Raw genomic sequence first — 25,746 nt, 5'->3', positions numbered from 1 at the left:
ATCCGAGTCAAGGTTACGCTACACCAGTCTGACAGACGACTGGACATCCGAGTCAAGGTTACGCTACACCAGTCTGACAGACTAGACATCCGAGACAAGGCTACGCTACACCATCCGATCCGACAGACATCCGAGTCAAGGTTACGCTACACCAGTCTGACAGACTAGACATCCGAGTCAAGGTTACGCTACACCAGTCTGACAGACGACTGGACATCCGAGTCAAGGTTACCCTACACCAGTCTGACAGACATCCGAGTCAAGGTTACGCTACACCAGTCTGACAGACGACTGGACATCCGAGTCAAGGTTACGCTACACCAGTCTGACAGACTAGACATCCGAGTCAAGGTTACGCTACACCAGTCTGACAGACGACTGGACATCCGAGTCAAGGTTACGCTACACCAGTCTGACAGACGACTGGACATCCGAGTCAAGGTTACGCTACACCAGTCTGACAGACGACTGGACATCCGAGTCAAGGTTACTCTACACCAGTCTGACAGACGACTGGACATCCGAGTCAAGGTTACGCTACACCAGTCTGACAGACTAGACATCCGAGTCAAGGTTACGCTACACCAGTCTGACAGACATCCGAGTCAAGGTTACGCTACACCAGTCTGACAGACGACTGGACATCCGAGTCAAGGTTACGCTACACCAGTCTGACAGACGACTGGACATCCGAGTCAAGGTTACGCTACACAAATCTGATAAATAACAGAAAAGCCAACGATATACGACATTCAGGTTTTATTGTTTTACTTTGACATGACGTGATCCCAGAAGAGTTTCTCTCCGATACCGACAGTTGCCACTTTCAGAAAACAGAAACCGCATTAAACGGCACTAGGAGGCTGTCCTTCCTTTCAAACCAGGTAACTACAAATCAATTTCTACATAGAATATTAATAATAATCAATAATAATAATCCAATTTCCAACTTCAACAAAAAAATATTGACATAAATATTGCACGCCAATTCGTAATTTGTCAACTCTCACTCAGTCGGAGATACGAAAGAACAATAATTACAGTTCAGCCTTAAACATCTCCCCACACATAAATATAAGATGTCTGATGGGCGAAAACGAGGCTGTCATAAGACGTCTTATAGGTGAAAATGAGGCCGTCATAAGAGGTATGATGGATGAAAACGAGGCCATCATAAGAGGTCTGATGGATGAAAACGCGTCTGTCATAAGATGTCCAATAGTCCGATAGATGAAAATGAGGCTGTCATAAGACGTCTGTTGGGTGAAAACGAGACTGTCAAAGACGTTTGATAGGTGAAAATAAGTCCATAATAAGAAGATGTCCAATAGTCTGAAAAATGAAAATGAGGTTGTTATAAGACGTCTATAGAGTGAAAACGAGGCTGTCATAAGACGTCAGATGGGTGAAAACGCAGCTGTCATAAGATATCCTATCATATCTGAAAATGAGGCTGTCATACGACACCTGATGGGTGAAAACGAGGCTGTCATTATTTACCGATCAAGAACCCAAAGACGGTACTCGACTAATTCACCTAGGTACAACAGCTCCAATGAGAAAACCAATATTTAAGTGTAGTCCCAGTCTCACAATCACTGTTTTAATGACAGAGGACTACAAGCCTCTAGTATATGGCCCAGGGAATCATTATCTATAGATTTAAACTAGACAAAGTCAAATCTAAAATATCACAACAGTTTCTCAGTCATCATTCTTCGTGTGAATTTTGAAAAAAAAAATTCATTTACAATTGCTAAAATTGTTTTTGAACTGTGACAAAAATGCGTATGAGAAATAAAAATGACTTTTAACAAACTTTCAATTTCAAAATGTGATAATTGACTTGAATATTGCCATGAAAATGTTTTTAAAATATTTTTCTATGACCTATAATGTAAAAATAGCTGAGTAGACAAACTATTTCACTATGTTAAAATTGGTAGAAACAAAAGATTTAATGTGGCAACAAAACATTCTCTCTCTTTTTTTTTAAATTTGAAAGGAAAGCTTGGTCAAAAGATTGGTCGAAACACCGAGAAAGGCCCCAAGTCGAAGATGATCTAGCCCACAATTACAGGTAAGCTACGGTTTACAGTAAACCAAACTAAGTATAATGAATCCAGACAGATAATATTCAGACTGCTGATGAATTAAGATACATAATTATATTCAAGATCAATTCTAATATAAATTTCATCCTCCAAAATCCAGCCCTGAAGTACAACTTGTCTAAATGCAAAGTGAACTACAGCCAGAGACACAGGGGTGTGACACTAGTTCCCAGTCCAGGGTTCATATATGTATCCAAATAAACTATATATGGACTATCCACTGGAAATTTGTGCCAAGTCCCTGTGATTGAGTCAGTGTTGAAAAAAACAATAACATCAATTAATTAAAAAAATAATAATAAAAAAGCGGCAAGTTAGAAAATAATATATAATGAGTTTTTGATCTCCTTTAATTGAGATGAAATGTCTCCAGAATGGCTGCTCAGAATTATGAGTTTAATTTACTTCCAAATCACATCCCTGTGGTTATTGTAGGTATAACAGGTCCAGAAAAACTTACATAAAAAAATGCATATCAAATATGTTTATACACCAATATAAAACTTCACTGTGTCAACAAGACACTGTACAGATCAACCTAAGGGGAGAGAACTCCAGGTGACAGCCAAGCCTTTGTCCGAGACAGAGTCAGCATGTCCAGAACAATGGCCTTATACAGGAAACAACTGCCTGCCGGACCTCTACAGACAAGAACAGAATGTTTGAAGAAATGCCAGCAATATCGAGGCTGTTTACTGAAGACAAAGTGTTCAAAAATCAGCCGAGTACAACAAGCGACATCAGTTCTCAAAAGTTTATTACTGCCAGACGTCATTGACAAAATTTGTACTTTCATTAAAATTGTTCCTATTTTCTGCCTGCTTTTTTTTTTTTTATAAATTGACGACATATAAAACCAAACTTTCCTACTTTCTACATGCTTTATGTAACTGATGACATATGAAACCAAATTTAACGGCCTAAAGAGCATCTTAGCCAATTATAAGACCACTTTAAAATAATTTAATAATATTTGTGTGTTTTCTTTCAGCAGATCATTAAATATCACTTTCATCCTCAGAAAGCAGCAGAGATCTGGTCAGATTGTGTCAGAAGGCTGTGACTCGAACCTCGATTTCCCTCCAGAACATGTCAGAAGGCTGTGACTCGAACCTAAATTTCCCTCCAGAACATGTCAGAAGGCTGTGACTCGAACCTCGATTTCCCTCCAGAACATGTCGGAAGGTCGTGACTCTAACCTCGATTTCCCTCCAGTACAAACTTTTAACTAAACATCAGAAATCGGCAGCGATCTAGCTACAACATGTCAGAAGGCTGTGACCAAAATTTTACTTCCCTTTGGGTCAATCAGTACAGTTTTCCGTTTTTACAAATCATTTTTTGTTTCAAATACAACATGATCACTGCGAGTTGTGCAACATAATCACTTAGTCACAATCAGAATCTTAAAAAATTGCTCATGATTACACATGTCAACTGTTTGTACATTATCATTTCACAGTTCAATTTTAAAATTAACAAAATTAATTGCATTGTAAAATGGGAAGGACCAGGACTGAAAACAGTCTGTTTTTTTTTGTAATTTCCCACTGAAGATCTCTGGGTGGCTGAGCCTGTCAGTGCCAAACTTTATAAAATCCTATTTCTCCAAAATGTTTTCAGTTTCAGATATAACACCATTAACCTGTTAAGACTAGGATGTAAAATTACCTAACTTTTAACAGACCTTTAAAAAAATCCCTAAAATTTTCCGATATAAATATTTTTTGCTCATTTTATGCTACACATACCAGGTATTCATATACATTTAATTGATAACAGAGGAAAACCAGCCTCACAATTTTACAAGAAAACTTTGTCACATTAGTAAAACTTTACAGGAACATTTCTCACAAAAGTAGACATTCCCTATTTTAACTTAATATGTTTCATTTGCTCTGTTCCAATTAAAATCGCAGATTTCAAAACCATTAAGATTGGAGGAAGAAATGATCATACTACTCTATGCGGTCTTCATTGACAGTAACGGTTGCAGAATGCTTACATCCAAATCCATGACAAAAAGTCTCTGAACCATACAGATTTCTTCCCGCTGTGATGTCTATGGTATTTTGAAATTAGATTAACGGAAATATCAACATAAAAATATATTGCGCTTTACCACTAACATTACAGACGGTTGTCACAAAAGTCGAGTCATCGACACTGCTTCTATCTCCGACTCCTACCCCAGTACTGAAATAGCCACTCTCTTACGCAAACCATACCAAAATATGAAGTTGAATAGATATAATGTGCATCAATTTAATTTAATCCGTCTAGAACCGCTCTGCTTTACCCATCCTATGACATCAGCCAGCTGTCCCAATCTAAAACCGCCCTGGTCTACCCATCCTATGACATCAGTCAGTTGTCCCAAATCTAGAACCGCTTTGGTCTACCCATCCTATGACATCAGTCAGTTGTCCCAATCTAAAAACGCCCTGGTCTACCCATCCTATGACATCAGTCAGCTTGTCCCAATCTAGAAACCGCCCTGCTTTACCCGTCCTATGACATCAGTCAGTTGTCCCAATCTAGAAACGCCCTGGTCTACCCATCCAATGACGTAAACCAGTTGCGCCAATCTAGAAACGCCCTGGTCTACCCATCCAATGACGTAAACCAGTTGCGCCAATCTAGAAACGCCCTGGTCTACCCATCCAATGAGGTAAACAAGTTGCGCCAATCTACAACCGCCCTGGTCTACCCATCCTATGACATAAGCCTGAGAGCACTGAAGTTTTGGTTTAATCACAAATATGCCTTTTCAGGATCCTTGAAATGGTAAATAAAGACATACATTAGAAAATATCTCATTTGCGTCATCGTTTCTGTTCACCTGAAATATTGCAGTGAAATGAGAATTGAAATGAAAATGTGATAATGTTGTTTCTACAACAACATGGGCAAACATCTGTTAGTGCTATTAAATATATGTATATAATATATGATAATAAAATCTGTTTCCAACTGAGACTCTCGATAAACACAACCCTTATAACACAGTAAATCACCACCTAGCACTCAGATTATTTTTGCTTCAGCTGCAATTTGTAAGTTGAGACTTTGCGTAGTAATGATGAGCAGGGTTTTCAACTCCGTAATTAACCCCAAGACACCCCTTTCTATAACAGAACATTTACAAGCTTTCAATCTTTTTAATGGCTATTTAATAACACAGTAAGAAGATTGCAAGCGATGAAACCATTTCACAATTTTGGAAACTCTCCCTTCAATACAATAAGATTTCACTTTTAAGGAAAGAAATTGGGTTATCTCCCCTTGTCTGTACTTACTCCTTGCATTTGTGAAATGACAATTGCACGAAATCTACCAATTGTTCATGAAACTGTGTCCGAGCATTACAGTGATTTTTATAAGGATCATTGGTAAATATTAGTAAACAACCAACTACTACATATATATCAGGATCGGCATGCTTTCACATTTGTATTCAATAAAAATCAAATATTTTCCATTAAACCCTGTCCATCAAAGCCCCAATACAAACATTTATGGGACTACATTATAAACTGCGTACAGAGACTCGTGTATATATATATATCTACCCTTGTAACGGGAGTTGTCTCCCCTGTCTGTGCCTGCTGCTCCCGTACCGCACCAATGTGGGGGCAAAGACTCCAGACATTGAAGAGTTGTCTCCCTTTACAGTTCTCCTGCACTGGTGCACCTCCTCGTGTCCTATATAAATGGTGGACACGTTTGCTAGGGTGTGTTAATAAACTACAGCCAGACCCTTTCACACATGTAACATTTTACACATGCATATGAGCTCCACACCACACACACATACATATCATCCACGCCTCAGATCATGACTGGGGAACAGAATAAGTCAGCCTCCCGGTTCGGCTGTTACCAACGTACACACTGGATTCCAAGGAAAGCATTTGTCTGTTCAGAACAGATCTCTATTTAACCCTATCTTAGTATATACAATTAAAACAAGATAAATATTAATTGTGACAATTTGAATGAACCTTTGTTCATTCTCAATGTTGACTGGTCATAAATACGGGATACAATTTTTTAAGGTCAAATCTCGGAGGCTGACAAATCATGCGTAACCATTAAATCTATTTATATATACACACTCTCACTATATACTTATTACACATATATATACATAGGTATACAGAGATATATGTATAGCTATGTATACATACATATATATATATACTAACTTTGTCACCCAGGCTCAGTCTCAAGCAATACAAAACAAATATATATATAAAAAAAACTATAAAAAATCATATCTCTCAGCCAAGACATCGCACATAATGGAACCAAGCACAGTAAGACATCAGTCAAGAGTGTCACTATAAGACATTTGTACAGAGGAAAAAGGATTCTGTCAGAACTAAAACTGAACACTGCCACGCCTTCGTAAAACAAACGCAAGTCTCCCTCTCTACCCAACAACCATCGTCATGGTGACGTCCAGCTCCCGACTAGTTACGACCTTTCCTTTAGGTCATCAAGGTCGCTGGGTGTGTGAAGGGCAAGTACAGGGAGAGTGGCCTTTGATTTGCTCCCGGCGCAGGTGTTGATAAGTTACATGCACTATGCACACACATACGATACGACATGTTTCCGTCAGTGTAGCCATTCAACCTTGTGGTAATAGGGGAGTGGATCATCCACTGCTGCCCTGATCTCTCCAACACAGCTCCATAAATCTCCCAGTGGTCAGCCAGTCTGTAGTCAACAAATGAGTCGGCTATAATCAGACAGTTTGTCAGCCACAGTCAGCCAGTCTCTAGATCTACTGTCAGCCAGAGTCAGCCAGTCTCTACTGTAAGCCAGAGTCAGCCAGTCTCTACTGTCAGCCACAGTCAGCCAGTCTCTACTGTCAGCCACAGTCAGCCAGTCTCTACTGTCAGCCAGAGTCAGCCAGTCTCTACTGTCAGCCAAAGTCAGTCAGTCTCTACTGTAAGCCAAAGTCAGCCAGTCTCTACTGTCAGCCACGGTCAGCCAGTCTCTACTGTCAGCCACGGTCAGCCAGTCTCTAGATCTACTGTCAGCCAGAGTCGGTCAGTCTCTACTGTCAGCCACAGTCAGCCAGTCTCTACTGTCAGCCAGAGTCGGTCAGTCTCTACTGTCAGCCACAGTCAGCCAGTCTCTAGATCTACTGTCAGCCAGAGTCGGTCAGTCTCTACTGTCAGCCAGTCAGTGAGTCTCTACTGTAAGCCAGAGTCAGTCAGTCTCTACTGTCAGCCATGGTCAGCCAGTCTCTACTGTCAGCTAGAGTCAGTGAGTCTCTACTGTAAGCCAGAGTCAGTCAGTCTCTACTGTCAGCCACCGTCAGCCAGTCTCTAGATGTACTGTCGGCCAACTCTCTACTGTCGTCAGTCGCGCAGTCAGCTAATATTTACTGTCAACAAGTCTGTACCATCAGCCAGTCTCTACACAGTAAGTTGGTCTCTATGGTCAGCCAGGTCCTGTACAGTTAATTTGTCAACATCAGTGGTCATTTCCTGTATGGTCAGTTTGTCAATCTTTAAGCGGTCAATGTCTGGCCAGCAGTTGGGTAGAGCCACCTTAACTGAACAAGAGCATTTTTCAGAAATATTTTTGCATTAGTCTTCCAAAATAAATTCCTCTTTGATCATGTACATATCGTAACTACACCAAGGTTTTTCATCAATATAATCAGTTTACTTGAGTAAATCCTTTGCAGTCTCCTGTATGAATGTTGCTGTATCATTTTGTGAACTTTACACCCTTAAACTATCACAGTATATACTGTGTCTCCAACTCTGTGTACAAATATGATTCCCTCTTGTCAATCAAAGGCCTCTACCAATTGCTGTCCCGTTTCCTATGGTCTTCGTCATTTGTAATTTATACTGTCAAAAAAGTGTCTCAACCTATAAGTTCCCCAGTTTATAAAACTACAAGAAATGAAAATTTTCAATTAAAATATTTCTCAGTTGCAAGTGCACTATAAAAATTATCAATGGAGAAGAATAGTGGCGCAGAACTTCAATCAAGATGGCCTCCAACTTCATTAAACCCTGAAGTTCAGTTACCAAATTTGGTGTCAACTCTTTCTATACCTCACGTTCTTTACAGCATGCATCTAAGGAGTTATCAAAATGTGGTCCATGGACGCTATAGTGCGCCCACAGGGACTCAAAAAGTTTACATAACATCGGTACTGTATCAAGCCACATTTTTCACTACTGTTAAAAGTTGTTAGCTTTTGGATTCTAAACACAAAAATTGTCTATCAGACAAAACTTCCTTTTCGCTGTTGGCTAATTGATAAAACATTGTATGTCCATCGAGAAAAACCCCCAATGTTCCTCCAATGAATGTCCAACTGGACAGGGGTAAATATCTCTTCCAGATCTGTTCGCCTCACTGTCTGACAGTATCAACAACAGCTAATCAGGTCATTCCAGCCAGAAAAATTTTGTTCTGTTCACAAATTTGATATTCCACGTAAAATCTGCTGCCAGACTGACTGAGGAGATTTGCTGGGTCTGCCGATGTTGGTTGTCAAGCCATTGACCGGTCGTCCTCGATTCTGGCCGCTGGACAATGCATTTTATCTCTTGTCACAACAATCACAGGTTTTTTTTTTTAAATAAAAAGTTTTTTTTTAATTACTAGCACGCATTCAAAATGGCCACCGTGTATGTTGGTGGTGGTCACTACATATATTGACGAATGTAGATGGCGTCCAATAGCTCAAGCTCCGTAAGTGCTTCTCTTAAAATGTTGTTATCTCCCAAAAACATGACACAATGTCGCGTGCACTGACTGGTACGCAGCCTTGAGCCAGACAAATCCAGCTCACACCACAAGAAAACCAGTTTTCTTTTAAATGTATATATATATATATATATATATGTATGTATATATATGTATAAAACCGTTTTAAATTAAACCGACTTTTGAATTGTTAATAAAACCGGTTCAAGATAAAACCGGCCATTACAACACCAGCTTGATGATCACCCGGCCCACAATCAAACAATGGGCCGGCTCGTAACAAATGTGTGTTAAATGTCGATCAAGCCAAGGCCACGTGTCAGAGATGGTAATTGGATGAGGTCAGAGGTTACTAACTGGGGTCAAAGGCCACCAGGCTAGTGTCCTCCCCTTATTAATGTACACCAATGAACTGTCTATGCAGGTGGGCGTACCTGACCTTTGACCTGCTGGTAAAGGTCATCCTCACACTAAATTGTATTCCTTTAGATTTAGCTGTAGAATAGTATCCTTCACAGCCGCAAACACGAACCTAATGTTTTCCGTATCTGAAAAGTAAACAAGAAACAGGAATTATAACATAATTTTTTTTCTAAATATGTCCTGAAATTCCGAAAAAGCAAGATATTTATTTATTTGACTAGGTTTCACATCTATAAACCTGAGCAATATATATATTTACTGTTAGTTCAGAGTTTTGCCCATTAACAATTAAAATACCTTTTTTTCCCACTTCCTACCATGTAAAGGTTTAAACTTTGAAAATATGCTCCAAAAATTTGGTCACATGACTTCAGAAATCAAATGATGGCTGACAGTTTATCCAATGCCATAGAAATGAGAACCTCTAAGCTACAGAACACAAGTACATAGTAATACATTAAATGAGACTTAAGTTTCTTAGTACAGTTTACTACAGAGAAACTAAAATATTGGTTTATCAACATCGAAAATATTTTACCTGTTGCACACGTAAAATGTGAATAAATTATCTTATCTGGATCGGGATTTAAATCCACAAACATCCGTAATATAAACTCGCGAGCCAACTGAGCATCCTTCTTTGGCCCTGAAAAAACAATGCAATTCCTCATTAAAGTATAGTTCATTTTGTATTATTTTTGGGGGCTTTGATTTCATTCGACATAATACAGTATGAAAATACAGTGAAATTTAAACATGTATTTACACAAAAATGTATGGAAGTTTATGTTTAATGCAGAATATCATCAAGCTCTGTAATGTGAAATTTAATATCTGTGATCATGAACTAACCCTGAATGGGATAATCGCAAAATATTAGCCCTGCAAATGAAAACATCTATATACATTGTGTATGACTTTCCCTTACCCAGACATATGGACATCCAGTTGAGGTACTGAAAACTCACAAATTTGTCTTATTTTTTTTTTTTTTAATTTTTGCACAGTGCACATTATATTGTGCTGAATTATGATTGATGTAATTTCAGGGTTCATATAGATTCCAAGACATTTGGTTGTTTTTGTTAAACGTCCTATTAACAGCCAAGGTCATTTAAGGATGCCAGGTTTTGTTGGTGGAGGGAAGCCGAGTACCCGGAGAAAAACCACCGGCCTACGGTCAGGACCTGGCACGTAGGTTTTGAACTCGCAACCAAGAGGTGGAGGGCTAGTGATAAAGTGTCGGGACACCTTAACCCTAGGTCACTCCGGCCCCTTTCCAAGACAACTGGGACATTTTTTGATAATTATGTTGTAAAGAACGGTGTCCGATATAGCAACAGTCTTAGCCCAGTTGTGTAAAAGGTGATTAGGCTAATCACAGTTTAACAACAATTTTAAAATCCTGATTAAATTGTTTCTGATAAAACTAATTTGACACAAGTTTATGAAGCTATATCACTCACCAGTCTCTTCCTGCCTGCCTATTTTAAGGAATATACATACACAGATATTGAAGTAAAGGAGAAACGGAATTTTCACTAATCAAGTGATTAAGCTTATCACTTTTTGAACAACTTGGCCCAGGAATATGTATAATGTCTAGGAATATATACCATGTGTATGTCAATTCACTATTGTGATAACTAATATCAGAGGAAGCCAAATTAAATGTTAACAGTATAGGTTTGTTGTGATAAAAGATGTTAAAATTTATGTAAACATTCAATGACATCTAAAGTCTTTAGTAGTATCTTTACATATTTGCTGACCAGAATTACAAATTGCTTTTTCAATTGGACTAATTCTTATGCTGTATTAAGAGATTTCAACACAAAGTCTTATCTAGATGTATTGCAGATTTGACAGATAAAAAACAGACAGATGTTTAGATAGATTGATAGGTACAGGGAGAAAAGAAAGATGGACAAAAAGAAATATGGAGAGACAGAAAGTAAGGAAAGAAAGAAGTTGGTTGATCAGACTGATGGAAAGAAATATGGAGAGACAGACAGTAAGGAAAGAAAGAATTTGGTCGATCAGACCGATGGAAAGAAATATGGAGACAGAAAGTAAGGAAAGAAAGAAGTTGGTTGATCAGACTGATGGAAAGAAATATGGAGAGACAGAAAGTAAGGAAAGAAAGAAGAAGTTGGTCGATCAGACCGATGGAAAGAAATATGGAGACAGACAGTAAAAGGAAAGACAGACAAAGAAGAAGTTGTCATTCAGAGAATTTGGTTGATCAGACCGATGGAAAGAAATATGGAGAGACAGACAGTAAAAGGAAAGACAGACAAAGAAGAAGTTGTCATTCAGAGAATTTGGTTGATCAGACCGATGGAAAGAAATATGGAGAGACAGACAGTAAAAGGAAAGACAGACAAAGAAGAAGTTGTCATTCAGAGAATTTGGTTGATCAGACCGATGGAAAGAAATATGGAGAGACAGAAAGTAAGGAAAGAAAGAAGTTGGTCAATCAGACTGATGGAAAGAAATATGGAGAGACAGACAGTAAGAACAGACAGACAGAGAAGAAGTTGGTCAATCAGACAGATAGGAAAGGTAGGTGGCCCTTGTACTGAGACCCGCCACTGCATCCAGCATATATACCTACCATCAAATTCTGGAAAATAGTCTACGAGGTGTGAGTGCATAATCTTCTCCTCGAGTAGGTCTTTTTTGTTGAGAAAGAGGATGACGGAGGAGTTCTGGAACCAGGGATAAGTAATGATAGTCCTAAACAGTGCCTTCGATTCCTCCATTCGATTCTAAAAAGACAAAACAGAAAGTCTTATAAAACGGATAAATCACAGAATGCTGGAGATTCTAGAAACACCAACAAGTTAATTCCATTTTCCTATAGATTTGTTTCATGTTAGGTTACTGAATCAAAACCAATCCAATTCTTTCAGCTAGATTTACAGTTGGACAAATTGTAAAAAAAAAAAAATCTTTGAGGTGAAGTCGAGAATGAGAAGTTCAAGATCGATTTATAATTATATAGTTTGATATTTTGTTATAAAAAAATCTTTGAGGTGAAGTCGAGAATGAGAAGTTCCAGATAGATTTACATAGTCGGACATTTTGTAATAAAATCTTCAAGACAAGTCGCGAATGAGAGGCTCGAGAATGTCAACCCAAAACTCAGATAAATCTGTTTCAAACAAATATGGGTAATCAATCTTTTTCTGATAAATAGCGTGTATATCAAATTTGTGAAGACATATGATCATATCCAAAATCTTTAACTCAATTACCTCCCTTGGAGGCTATATGTCAATAAGACAAGGGCTTGTCCAGTAAAACATCTACCCCACCCCAGGACTCCAGGTTTTGTTAGGGGTTACCACAGTGTTCGAAAGTAAAGGTGGTCCGATGGCCCGATGCTATAGAAAACCTGGCCGGTCTATGTAAAATTTCTATGTGTTGGCCAGGTTGGCTATGAAAAGTTTGAGTCCTGATCACATACATTATGATTCATGTAAACAACATTCCTACGTTTTCTGACAAGCCATCATATGAAATCAGAGCTTACAATCGAGGTGGTTTTTTTTTTACCGAGAACAGTGCATTATTGGCTTTCAAACATTTGAGCGAGTATGAACTGGAAGATGCAAGCATTTTCGTGACATAGTTATGCTACTTTCAACAATATGTTTACAAAATGTGTCTATGGAAAAATGACTTGGGCTATGGGATTTCAATTTTCTAGTAGACCAATTGTCTAAGGAATTTTCAAATATACTTTCATACACTGTTACCACCTATAGAATTTATTTAATAAATTACATAGAAGTAATAGGAAGGTATTCCAACCATGTATAGAAGTGATTTATCGTGGAGTCCTGGGGTCAGGTAGATATTTTAATGGAATAGCCCTAATTGGACATGATGCTGTTTTAATAATGACGTCACTTTGTCAAAGTGTGGTTGTGTACAGATATATCGGACAGACGAATTTACAACTAGATAGTGCACAATATTTCCATGTCACAGGCACATACAAGAACATACTACTCCAGATACAGGAAAATTATCAAATTCCTGATTAAATTACAATCATTCTTTTCTGATCACCCAATTCTTAAAGTGACTAAAAATTATCCGTCATAATGTATATACATTTTTTAATCTATATCAAAATTACAACTTTCCCTCAATTACAATATAGGCTCATTTCACTATTTACCGTCACCGTTTAATGAGTAAGAAATCTACAGATATAGTTTGGTAACATTTTTTTAAACACTTAAAGGGCATTCCTTCGTTTGAATAAAGTTTTATCGTTAAAATTAAATTTACTGGAAAATTTTTTCCAAGAAGAAAAAGTTACAATCTTTACATTAGTAAGGCAATTTTACCCTCAAAATAAACCTTAGTTTTTCAAGTATTAAGTGCTGAAAAATCTTAATTCAACCCGAAGTATCACTAATTACCACAAAGACATACGGTATTTGCATACGATGTGCCTTTTCGGTGTTAATTTCATTACATGTAGGCACATACACTTATATAATCATCATTTGGACATATATTTCATCAACAGAAATTGTGCATGTTTCTGATGTCCAAACGAAGGATACCCCTTTCACAACTTACCAAATATCATATTCACATTGAGCGACTTACCTCATTATCAGATTCCACAAGAACCTGGTCATATTCACTTAAGGCTACAAGAAACATGATGGACGTGACATTTTCAAAACAGTGGATCCACTTGCGCCGTTCAGACCTCTGTCCTCCCACATCCACCATTCTGAAAAGGATTGTCGTACATGATATAACAAGGGTGACATGATATAACAAGGGTGACATGATATGAAAAGGGTGACATGATATAACGGGGGTGACATGATATAACAAGGGTGACATAATCATGTAAGAAATTAGTTAAAGTCCATATAAGTTTGTATTAAGTTCAAATATCTTGAGTTACTTGATGAAAAATTGTTCAAAAAATAAAAAAATGTTTGCATGTATAAGGTTTCTGTATTTCTATTGAAGTATCTGTCTCATCGATCAGGTTATTTCATCTGATACAAGACAGCAATTATATATCCAGTTCCGTAGAGATTTTGGCAGCAGGAATTTACATGTATACAAAATATCTTAATTTCACTTATCAACGGACTTAACAATTGTAGCAAGAATGGTTTCATTTCATTTTATTTATTTTTTTCATTTTTTTTTTTTTTTAAATCATGAGTGAAATGTACTTACCTAAATATTATACTGTCCAGATCAAAGGGGTATTCTATTATACCTGTAGTCGGAACCCTCACACGTAAGATGTCTTGAATTGTGGGCAGATAGTTAGGTGCCGCAATCCTATCAACGTCATCTAAGTAACTGAAGAAAAATGAAAAAAAAAATTTCATTAAATAACATTCACATTTAAAAGCCTTAATGACTAATTGACATCTGAAGTGTGCCCATTATGATGTCATAACTGTAACCATGGAGACGATGACATCGAAATGACGTTTAACTAATCTTTTTTTAGCTTCAATTAAATTAGAATCTATCAGACAGGCAAGGGGGATTTACATATCAATGTAGGCATCAGCCTGTTTCACCATACAGAGGATACCACTTAGTACAATATCAGATGTTATAATATCCCATTTATAACATTATTTTTTACAATTTCCTCTATAAATGAAGTAAATATATCCTTTTTATTGTTGTACAACATGAAGTTATATGTTCTCCCCTTAATTATTATTTTGTGGGCTGTAAATTCAGATTATTTTGTGGGCTGTAAATTCAGATGATTTTGTAAACTATTAATTCAGAAAAGGGACCATATTTGATATATCATAATAGGTATTGCGGTCACTAATCCTCGTCAATGGGCTCCGAGGCCATCTACTACTACCTCTTCATCAGAAAACAGTACCGGTCAAATTTGATTTTATAAGACTCTTTATTAGTACAACTAGAATAGGGACTTAAGTTAAATTCAACATATTATTGTAAAATTGTATTTCGTTTCAATCGTTTCACAATTTTTGTGTACTGTTTATCACTTAGTCATAATCTGTGATAGATTCAGTTCAAGGGGCCTGTATAATTTCGGTCAGCTTTTATCAAATCTGGAAAATGAGAAACATTATAAGCAGATCCAATCAATAGCCATTAGAATTGACACTTTGCAGGCAAACATCATATAATGCACTTTAAATGTTTAAATATTCATTAGTCAATGAAATTCCAAAAATCAGGACGCGATGCAGAGTTGTTTTACGAATTCGACTAAATATATGTTACGATAAACTAGAATCCCAACACATCAGTGAGGGCCTCGAAATGTGTCCGCCTCTAAACCTGAACTGTACAGAGTGTTACTTTGACATTTAATTAATACTAATTATATGCTGAAAATATCATTATTTTCATATTACGAAAATATAGTGACGGAAATAGATTGAGGGGTTAAAGGTAGCTTGCTTGTTTTATATTCCATTAGTGGCCAGATGTGACCTTTGTAATGATGCCCATCCAAATTTAATAAAAGCGACCTTGACCCTAGGATCTTTTGAATATCTGTATATATCATATTGTATCAGGTATCAATGTGACTGTAAATACTTGTTTCTATTTTTATTAACAGCGACCTTGAACTCCACCGTACAATCAGGAACTGTTAAACTCATAGCTTCTTCGTATCTGCATTTCAGTGTACTTTCTTAATCTGTTAAGAGCCTTATATGTATTTTTTCACAGTTTTTTATTCCCAGTTTTATTTTTACCTATAGTGACTTTAACCTCAGGAACTTTAAAACCCATTGCTCATCTGCACATCACAGTGTAATACCTCATAAGGTTTCAGAAAATTTGACCTGGATTCCGAGATAATCGTTTCCAGAAGATGATGACAGGACGTTAATTATAACAGGCTCTGAGATGCAGGGCCCTATACCGTATTCAACCTGTAATAAGCCTCTAGTAATTAATAACAGGATTTTGAATGGAGGGAACTTATTGCCAAATGTTTGCCTGGTTACAAAACAGGTTTCATATACCAACTTGCATTTTCAGCAAATGAAAAATACTAAAATAGGAGAGGCTATTGCTGAACTTTTTGACATAATGTTTATCGATGCCGGCCCTTAACAATGCAAGCTTTTGTTTGTATTATAGGTTCAGTGTTATTTTTTACCAGAATATGGAAATGCATCAAAGAAGTTATGATACAAAATGTATGTAATAATGTTTTCACATGCCCCGTATACGTATACAGCAATCATTACCATAATGCGAAAATGCATCGCGACGGTAAGATGCAGTATGTATAAATACACGTAATTTATGTTTTCACATGCCCTTTATACAATAATCATTTAACTAGTTTTCCATTTTTGTCTCTAACATATAATGAACATTACACCTGTAGGTAACAACATGCAAAATTTTACTTTGATTCGACGAGTGCATATTAGTCTATATATTGGTTTCACCATAATGAGGCTGTACAATCCACAGTTAAAGAGAAGTAATCCCTATTTATCATGTGACTGACATTAAAATAGTTTTCATAGTAGTCAGTTTCGTGGAGACAGTGAGTTGGTACTGTGGCCGCCTATTGCAGCACGCCTGCAAAAACACATTACTCTTTGATGGAGACGAGTTGGTACTGTGGCCGCCTATTGCAGCACGCCTTCAAAAACACTATTCTTTGATGGAGATCGCCTGTTGTAGTACGTCTGCAAAAGCACTGTACTTACTTTTTGGCAGAGTCAGTGAGCTGATAATCTCTCTGTCTGTTGTAGTACGTCTGCAAAAGCACTGTACTTACTATTTGACAGAGTCTGTGAGCTTATAATTTCTCTGCCTGTTGTAGTACGTCTGCAAAAGCACTGTACTTACTTTTTGGCGGAGTCAGTTTGCTGATAATCTCTCCGCCTATTGCAGCATGTCTGCAAAAGCACTGTACTTACTTTTTGGCAGAGTCAGTGAGCTGATAATCTCTCTGTCTGTTGTAGCACGTCTGCAAAAGCACTGTTCTTACTTTTTGGTGGAGTCAGTTAGCTGATAATCTCTCCGCCTATTGCAGCATGTCTGCAAAAGCACTGTACTTACTTTTTGGCGGGCTCAGTGAGCTGATAATCTCTCTGTCTGTTGTAGCACGTCTGCAAAAGCACTGTACTTACTTTTGGCAGAGTCAGTGAGCTGATAATCTCTGCCTATCGTAGCATGCCTGCAAAAGCACTGTACTTACTATTTGGCGGAGTCTGTGAGCTGGTACTCTCTCCGCCTATCATAGCACTCCTGTATGCCAGCGTCGGCCCACAGTGACTGAATCGCCTCTACTGACTGCGAGTCCAGTGTGGTTACAGTCTCATAGTCAACCTGTCTGATCATGGTCGCATTCTCCTGTAAAACCAATAACACGAATATTACTACTTGGTTTCAGCATCCTTAGCTTATATATCATACTCCGATACAAGATAATCTTAAAACATTAATTCGATACATAACACAGACACACAAATTAACACAGTGATTCATATCTGCCAGTTCCAAGTGTTTACACTGCGAGATATTTAATTACAATGTCTTGTAACATTTGACTGTAATAATTACAGTCATTAACGTTATAGATGTAGACAAGCACTTGGTTACTCAGGGCTCAAAATGGCACCTATTTCAGTGGCTAAGGTGCCTTAAATTCACCATTGGTGACCAGTTATTGACCTATAAGGCGCCTGCATGGCCACTAAAAAATTCGTAAATTTGCGACTTGGTTCTAAAATCTTTCAAAGGATGATGTTCACCATCGAAAAAGTTACAGAGAGTGTTACACTGAGCTAAAGAATTACAAGATTTTTCGTTAAAGTTAAGACAACTTGGCTGGGCGACCAACTTTTCCAATTGGCGCCTAGATTTTATGACTTGGTAGCCAAATAGGCCACCTGGTAAAAATATCCACTTTGAGCCCTGACTGGAGCAGGAAAGACTGAAGAACAATATGAATTTTCATCTAATCATAGTATTCCAAAAAGGGTTGAATATTTTAATATCTATTGTATTCTTACGTTTGTATCGTGATATATTATTACTGCCATATTTGGATTGAAGCAGTGAAACTTTGAAACTTGACACAAACCCATCCCAGTTTGACCAGAAATAACAAATCATTCGAAAATTTTCTAAATCTTAGGAAAAGCAAAATATAACCCACTTTTTAACCAGTTAGTAGAAAACTTAACATGTAAATCTTTTGTTGGTATCAATTTTCCGCCACAAAACTAGTCATTCAGTAAATACCACTAAAAGGTCTAATATCGCTGGGTTTTTTTTATATGACCTACAAAATTTGGAAAATTCGATGTCATATCTAGCTGTTATGCCCTAGACAAAATCGTATGCGTGGTACGGAATGAAGAAACATGTATACTTTTTAATTCCTTTGAATTTACCTCATTGTCTGCGACTTCAAACGCGATCTTGATGGTGTCCATAGCCCTAATCATCGAATGCATGGCCATAAAGATGTTTTGGTAGACGATCTTGATGAAGCCTCGTCTGTCCTCCTCGGAGTAGCCGGTTCCATGGATAATTCTCATCTGTTTGATGAATGTACTTTTTCCAGACTCTCCAGTTCCTGCAAAATTTGAAGTGATGAGAATATAAAGAAGTTCTTTTCTCTCTTGGCTTTCAGATTCTTGTTGATCTAGATCACTTGCGGCATGTTCAAGTTTGTTAGATCACCGTGCCATACATATTTAATTTTATACGCTTGGCCAGGGTACACATTTTTTTAACTGACCTGTATACCTGGGTATGTATACTCCGATATATTTGATTTTAACCTAATTCAAATTTTATTGTTTAAAATTAACATTTTTTCTTTCACATGTATACATGTGTAAATTTCAATGTTCGAAAGGTGGTCAGATGGCCCGATGCTATAGAAAACCTGGTTGGCCTATGTAAAATTTCTATGTGTTGGCCCGATCGGTTATAAATGTTTGAATCCTGACACACATTACGATTAAGCAATATATTTGTATACTTTCCGACAATCGATCATATGAAATCAGACCTTACAATTGTAATGTTTTTTTTACCGAGAACAGTGCATTTTTGGCTTCAAACACTTGAGCGAGTATATGAACTGAAAGATGCAAGCGTTTGCGTGACATAGTTATGTTACTTTCAACAATATGTGTTTACAAAATGGGTCTATGGAAAAATGACTTAAAATTGGGCTATGGGATTTTAATTTTCTGTAGACCAATTTTTTTAAGAAATGTTCATATATACTTTCATACACTGAAATTTGGACTGCACATGTACATGTGCAGCTGGAAGCATGACATCTCTCATTCGGAAAGCCTCTTATGTTATCTATAAATCTGACATGATCAAGGTCTAACAGTGAAATACACTCATGATCATTTGAAATCAAAATTATATGACTCTGTTGCAATAAACACATCTCTGATGAGTAAAAGCTGTTATATCACAGTGATTTTTTTTACCTTTTTACTGTTTTGACCGGGGTACCGTTGACACAGCCGGATAACAAGAGTGCTTTCTATTTTGACAAGTACATCTACCCCAACTTGAGTACTACATATATTCAAACCCAGGTTCTCGTCAAACACAATTCGATTTTGGGCACTTGAAATCGCCCTAGAAATGTATAAATGTCTACCTATAGCTAGTGACAAATATTTGTTACACAAATCAACACCAGATTTATTTTTATCTCAATATTCAGGTCAATCAAGCCCCATTGGTTTTTTTTGTTATATATACTATTTATAGGTAAATTGTCAACCATTATAGAATTTTTAAGGTACTTTTAAGTCTTCTGTATTAGATAAAGCTGAATTTGGCAACTACCTGGCAAATTGAGAGAATTAAACTGGCAAATTGAGACAATTAAACTTCATATATATATATATGCATTTTTTTTCAAAGAGATTTGTATACACTTATTACATTTTTAGAGAAATCTGTTTGAAAAACCTAAAATTATTTCATTCCGTCGATAACCTTCACATAACTAGTGTCCGTCTGTCTGTGATAGTTTGGAACTGGTGCCGACTTTATAACGGTTGAAAACTCTTCCGAGTCTTTGAGACAGTCTCAGAAATGCAAGATGCTGCATTAGAGACAAAATTGTCTTCGAGATATGGGTTTGCTCAAACAGATGTACATAAACTTTTCTTTTAAAATATTTATATATATATATATATATATTTATTGCCTTTGTTTTAATGACAGGCTAAACGTTCAACATATAATAAGTAAAATTTGTGTGCAAAAAGAATTCAAAATGGCACAGGTCTGCATTTTCTGCTTATTTTGGCAAAATATTTCATTTCATTTACTGTAGTGCGTAATTCAGAAGTGCTCTGAAAATGCATATATTGAAAAAAAACAGAAAAGTTACAACTTGGGTATCTGTCTCACACTTCCTCTCGTAGTTTCACAAACGCGAAAAAGTTCCGAAATCTGTTATAGTGCTACATAACTCATGATGATCATTGTCAAAGCATATACTGCCAAAGACACCAAGCTGGATACCTCGCACGGTCACTTCAACTGCCAGTTGTAACCTCAAGTGAAAAATTTGAGTAGAGTGTTTGATTTCCAGTGTCGACAATTCGGGTTCCTCACAGAAACCGATGTAATCCTGTACTGATGACATTGAAGCCATCGACAGAAACTTAAACCAAATAACTCTGGATATTGGATATTGTGAAGTTAGTGATATTTGCGAGGAATTTGATTTCGCAGTTATTCAATATTGCACAAAAATAAATATCTAACAAAATCTTTATATATCATTTGTATACAAACATACACAGAAAATATTATATATTACTATATAATTTGCATACAAACAAATACATAGATGTGTTTATTGTTGAATATTTAGTAGGCATGGTTGTGCAAAATTCTAATTGGGTCTAATAGGGACAACCACAAAATATTAGCCCTGTGAAATTTAACCACTATGCAGTAGCATGCAATGGGCCTCTCACATGTTGTTCAGTGTGGAAGCCACAAGCTACTACAAGGAAACAGTGATTCTACTTCAAGATGATATTGACTGTACATGTCATGGCTTTTTCTAGTTGTTTGGGAATGGGGGTCTTTATATTTGATTTTGAAAAGAAAACTGATGAATTGGGAGATTTTTTCAGGTGTAAACTACAAAATTTTGGAAAATTTGGCTAAATGTGAAATAATTTTAATTTGGAATGGGGCCTATTTACAGCCTCAACAAGCCCCCAAAAATAGCACTGCATGTTCAAGGTGCAAACCCAGCAAATGGACCTTACAAGGGTAGACTCTTTACAAGGTATTGAATTATGCAGCAGTGATATTAGGGACCCGGATATTTGAGTCCAGGACTTCTGACAAGTTCCGTGGGACTCAAATTTTGAATACCGTATTTGACCTAATAAGGGCGCCTACCCTAATAAGGGCGCCCCTACCTTTTTTCAAGGAAATAAATCTATGACTGAGTGTCAAAATGGTGTTAAAAAGTAATAATTCATGTGAAATATTTTACTACTTATGTGTTCAATTTTCTTCAGCAAATTAAGTAACTGGAACACATTTTGTGTATTCCTACAGGCTACATATGACATGTCAGTGCAAAGTTCTCAGCACCCAAAACTAAACACACATACAAATAATAACTTACCATCTTTATTTGAAGATAAAGTAAAGACTTCATTCTTGTTGATAAATAACTTTTGTTCAGAACAGAAAGCTAGTAAAAGACATTGTAAATCAATTATTAGGTCAAAGAAAACGATGTCTGATATGATCTGGGAAATCACCTGTTTCTATAAATAGAACACAAAAGAGTTCCATTTGAACATAAATGGTGGAACACACGTTCTCTGGTCTAAAGATCAGCTGGCATGGTTTACAAGTTTACAGGAGTATTCAAGTGATGTTTAAGCTTAATATATGATAATGAATAGATATCTTCATCTGGAATATTTTGATGACTGAATATTTTACCGTTTCCACAACCTTGGGTATTCTGCTATAAGGTATAGTCTGTTTCATAAAACTTCAGAATAACTAATCTTAATAAGGGCGCCCCCACTGTCATTACCCGCGCCCTGCGCCCTTATTAGGTCAAATACGGTACCCATGGACTGTATCTCTCAGGGCTTTTTCTCACTGGTTTGAAATGGGGCTTTTTTTGTCTCATTTTAGGAAGAAAATTGGTGAATTGGGAAAGAATTTTTCAGTAGTAAACTGTGAATTCGGGGAATTTGGCTTTAAAATGAAATAATTCCAATTGGGAATGGGGCGAATTAACTGCCCCCAAAAGCCTTGTCTCTTAAAATCAAGACTCATCTAATGTTTGAAATGGTGTTCTGTACTCAAATGAATCAGGGCTTTTTCTGAGGACTTTTTGGGGCCGTTAATGGGCCCCATTCCCAATTAAAATTATTTCATATTTAAGCCAAATTCCCAAAATTTGCAGTTTACACCTGAAAAATCTTACCCAATTTACTAATTTTCTTCCCAAAATGAGACGAAAAGGCCCCATCCCAAACAAGTGAGAAAAAGCCCTGTGAATATCCTAGAAAACTGGGAATTATATGATGGATCTATCAAGCTTATTGTCGGATAAATAAGGTATTTGTGTCAAGGTCCTTAAATACTGTTTTTTCTTGCATATATCAAAGCCATGAGCTCAACAGTGATGAAGGTTTTACCTTGAATGAGAATAAGTCATGTCATGTGGTCATTTTCTCATTTCTCAGTTGCAACGTGAGAATGTTTATATAATTTTATTCCAAATACTTATAACTCTTATATATTGAAGGCTGAAGTGAGGTAACTCTTTTAACATGAGCACAGCTGCATGAAAAAGTGTCAGCAGACAGGGCTTTTTCTGGGGGCTTTTGGGGGTCGTTAATGGGTCCCATTCCCTATTTCATATTTAAGCCAAATTCCCAAAATTTGCAATTTAATAGTTACTGAAAAAATCTTTCCCAATTCACCAATTTTCTCCCCAAAATGAGACAAAAATGCCCTTTCCCAAACCAGTGAGAAAAAACCCTGCCAGAAATGTGACAAATAAAGGGTTGTCAGTTTGATTTGTGCAATTTGTGTAACTTCAATATTGAAACAGATTCAATTAAAACTATATTAATTGTCAAAACAAAATTTAGATATATCTCCTGTTTACATTTATAGAGATCTTATCAATACAACATGAAAAGTTGAACCCCAGTTTATCTGACACACAATATGATCCTAATTAATAACGGCCAATTATAATTGTATTCCTCCCTCGGTCAATTTGCCTGTGTACCCTCGGCAGTATCACCTTCTTCTCTGCACACATCATGAATTTGGGTATATGTATGACTTCATGATATTTACTGATCGCGTCCACGACATACTGCATCCAATCCATACGATTTTAAATGACCTTGTGTTGTAAACGACAGGTGTCCTCCCCCCCCCCCCCCCCCAAACACACAAAATGGAAATGGATGTACCTGTTGGTGCAGTGCTTCTAGGAACATGGAGATGCAAACATCGAGTTGGGGAAACGAGAGGCCGACAGTTGATATTGGGACGTTTAATACGTTTCTGATTTCATGAAAAACATCACATGCTAATTATAAATTTTTATCAGGGCATCTATCAACAAGTTGACCCTTAATTTTCAGCAATTTTGTAAGTCAAACCACTGTTTCTGAGAAATCTGAAGGGTCAACACGTATGTCGAATAGACATGTCCCTTCAATATACTAGACTAGAGTCAAATATGACTTTGGGTAGGCTAGTCAAAAACATACTCTCAATGAAGGGTCTACTGGGTATACGTACCCCTGCTTATTTATTACAATAATAAACTTCTTGTGATCATTTTATAAGTCTAATGATTTTTTTTACTATTAATTAATTAGTTAATTTATAACTGGTACATTACATTCATGCTGAAAAGCAATCACCCTTGGAAATTGTTATGCGGTTGGGAATCCTTAAGTTATGATGCTACTCACAAGCTTTAATTATGATGCTATATATCAGACAAACCAAATCATGATAAAATCAGCTTTTCTATGTAATCTGCTTAGGTTGTTAAGTAAACTGTAATTCTACAGAATAGTGCCATAGACGACACCGCCTATATAGCATGCTGCATACATGTACACGAGACTGGCCCAGACATCCAATACACACAAAATATACATTGCAAATGTCAACATTTTCTAAAAAAAAAATCAATTTCCTCCCCTTGGTATTTCTTATATATAATTAACAAAAACAGACACCATTGTTACGACGGAAGATTGGGAATATTCGAGTTTTGAATGACTGGGTAAAAAATTCAGCATATATCAGGAAAAACAGTTTCTTCAATGAAAACAACTCGAGCTAATGAATTCACCCGAATGTTTCATTTCAAGATGGCGGCCCACATCAACTCTCATGCAATATACACGATGTACCGGCGTGCAACCACGGTCTCGTTTCTGCATTGACTGCCCGAGACCATCAACATAGGAAAAACAGACAGAAAATCACAGTTAAATGCCAATATTTCTCTTTACAAGTGTACCAAGCCCTTGGAACGACATAAGTTATTCAAGATGGCTGCCGTTGGACCATCGATTGCAGAGCAGCCATGGGTTGTTTATACCAGTGTTTTAGGTACCATTACATCGACAAACCGATATGTTTATATACGTACCTAAAAGCAAAAGTTTCAACTCCCGTCTGGCATCTCTTTTAGCCTTCCTCAGTTCCTTTTCTATTTCGCAATTAATCCGTTTTTGCTCCTTCGCTTCTTCGCTCAAACAACACGCCATGATGGTAGTGTGTGTCGGCGAGTCTTTCTCTGTTCCTTTCTACTCAAGTCCAACCGACAATAAATTAGTCGGCTATATCCTTAGGCCAACACATGTGAAATTGTAAAACTGATTCTGGGGAGTAGAACCTTTCCTTGGTACCGGTAGGCCTTGCCAGTTCACCAGGAATCTCCTAGTCTCGTTCCGGTAGTCCTGTTTTCCTTGGGTGTGGTGAAAGGCCTTGTGAGCTGAAGCGATTTCCACACACTTTCGCGCACCTGTTTAATACTTACATCCGGTAAATCGAATTTGCGAACATTACAATTAATACATAAAATTAATGAAGACTTATTTTCATCAGAGAAATTAACCTTACGTACTACAATCGACAAACACAGATAGAATAGGTGACGATGCGCTCATATGCACAATTGATGGAACAGCCGAAATGTTGAACAGCCAACAGTCGCGATTGCCTGGAGTATTATGGGATGGCTAACTAGTTGCATATGAAATGAGCCGGCGTTTCATTCACATAGCGCCGAGTCACACCATGGGATACGGATTCACTACGCAGCCAAAGCTCTTCACAACGAGTTGTCTGTATATATTGATTCACATATAATTAGATATCACTTCAACTATCGTATTTGTCACGACAA

At 37.1% G+C, this 25,746-nt stretch overlaps 1 protein-coding gene across 1 annotated transcript; it reads right to left on the bottom strand.

Moving 5' to 3' along the window:
- Positions 1-742: 742 nt before the first annotated feature.
- Positions 743-25,536, bottom strand: LOC117315085 (guanine nucleotide-binding protein G(q) subunit alpha). Its single transcript, XM_033869230.1, has 8 exons — positions 24,988-25,536; positions 18,710-18,894; positions 17,509-17,663; positions 14,508-14,636; positions 13,914-14,043; positions 11,899-12,052; positions 9,820-9,927; positions 743-9,406 (listed from the first exon to the last, which is right to left on the bottom strand). Exons 1-8 carry the CDS (start codon positions 25,103-25,105, stop codon positions 9,324-9,326), a joined length of 1,062 nt encoding a protein of 353 aa, XP_033725121.1. The 5' UTR covers positions 25,106-25,536; the 3' UTR covers positions 743-9,323.
- Between the last annotated feature and the right edge of the window lie 210 nt (positions 25,537-25,746).

Source organism: Pecten maximus, chromosome 17 (genome assembly GCF_902652985.1).
Source record: "Pecten maximus chromosome 17, xPecMax1.1, whole genome shotgun sequence".
NCBI lineage: Eukaryota > Metazoa > Mollusca > Bivalvia > Pectinida > Pectinidae > Pecten > Pecten maximus.
This window is presented reverse-complemented; position numbering and strand designations above follow the sequence as displayed.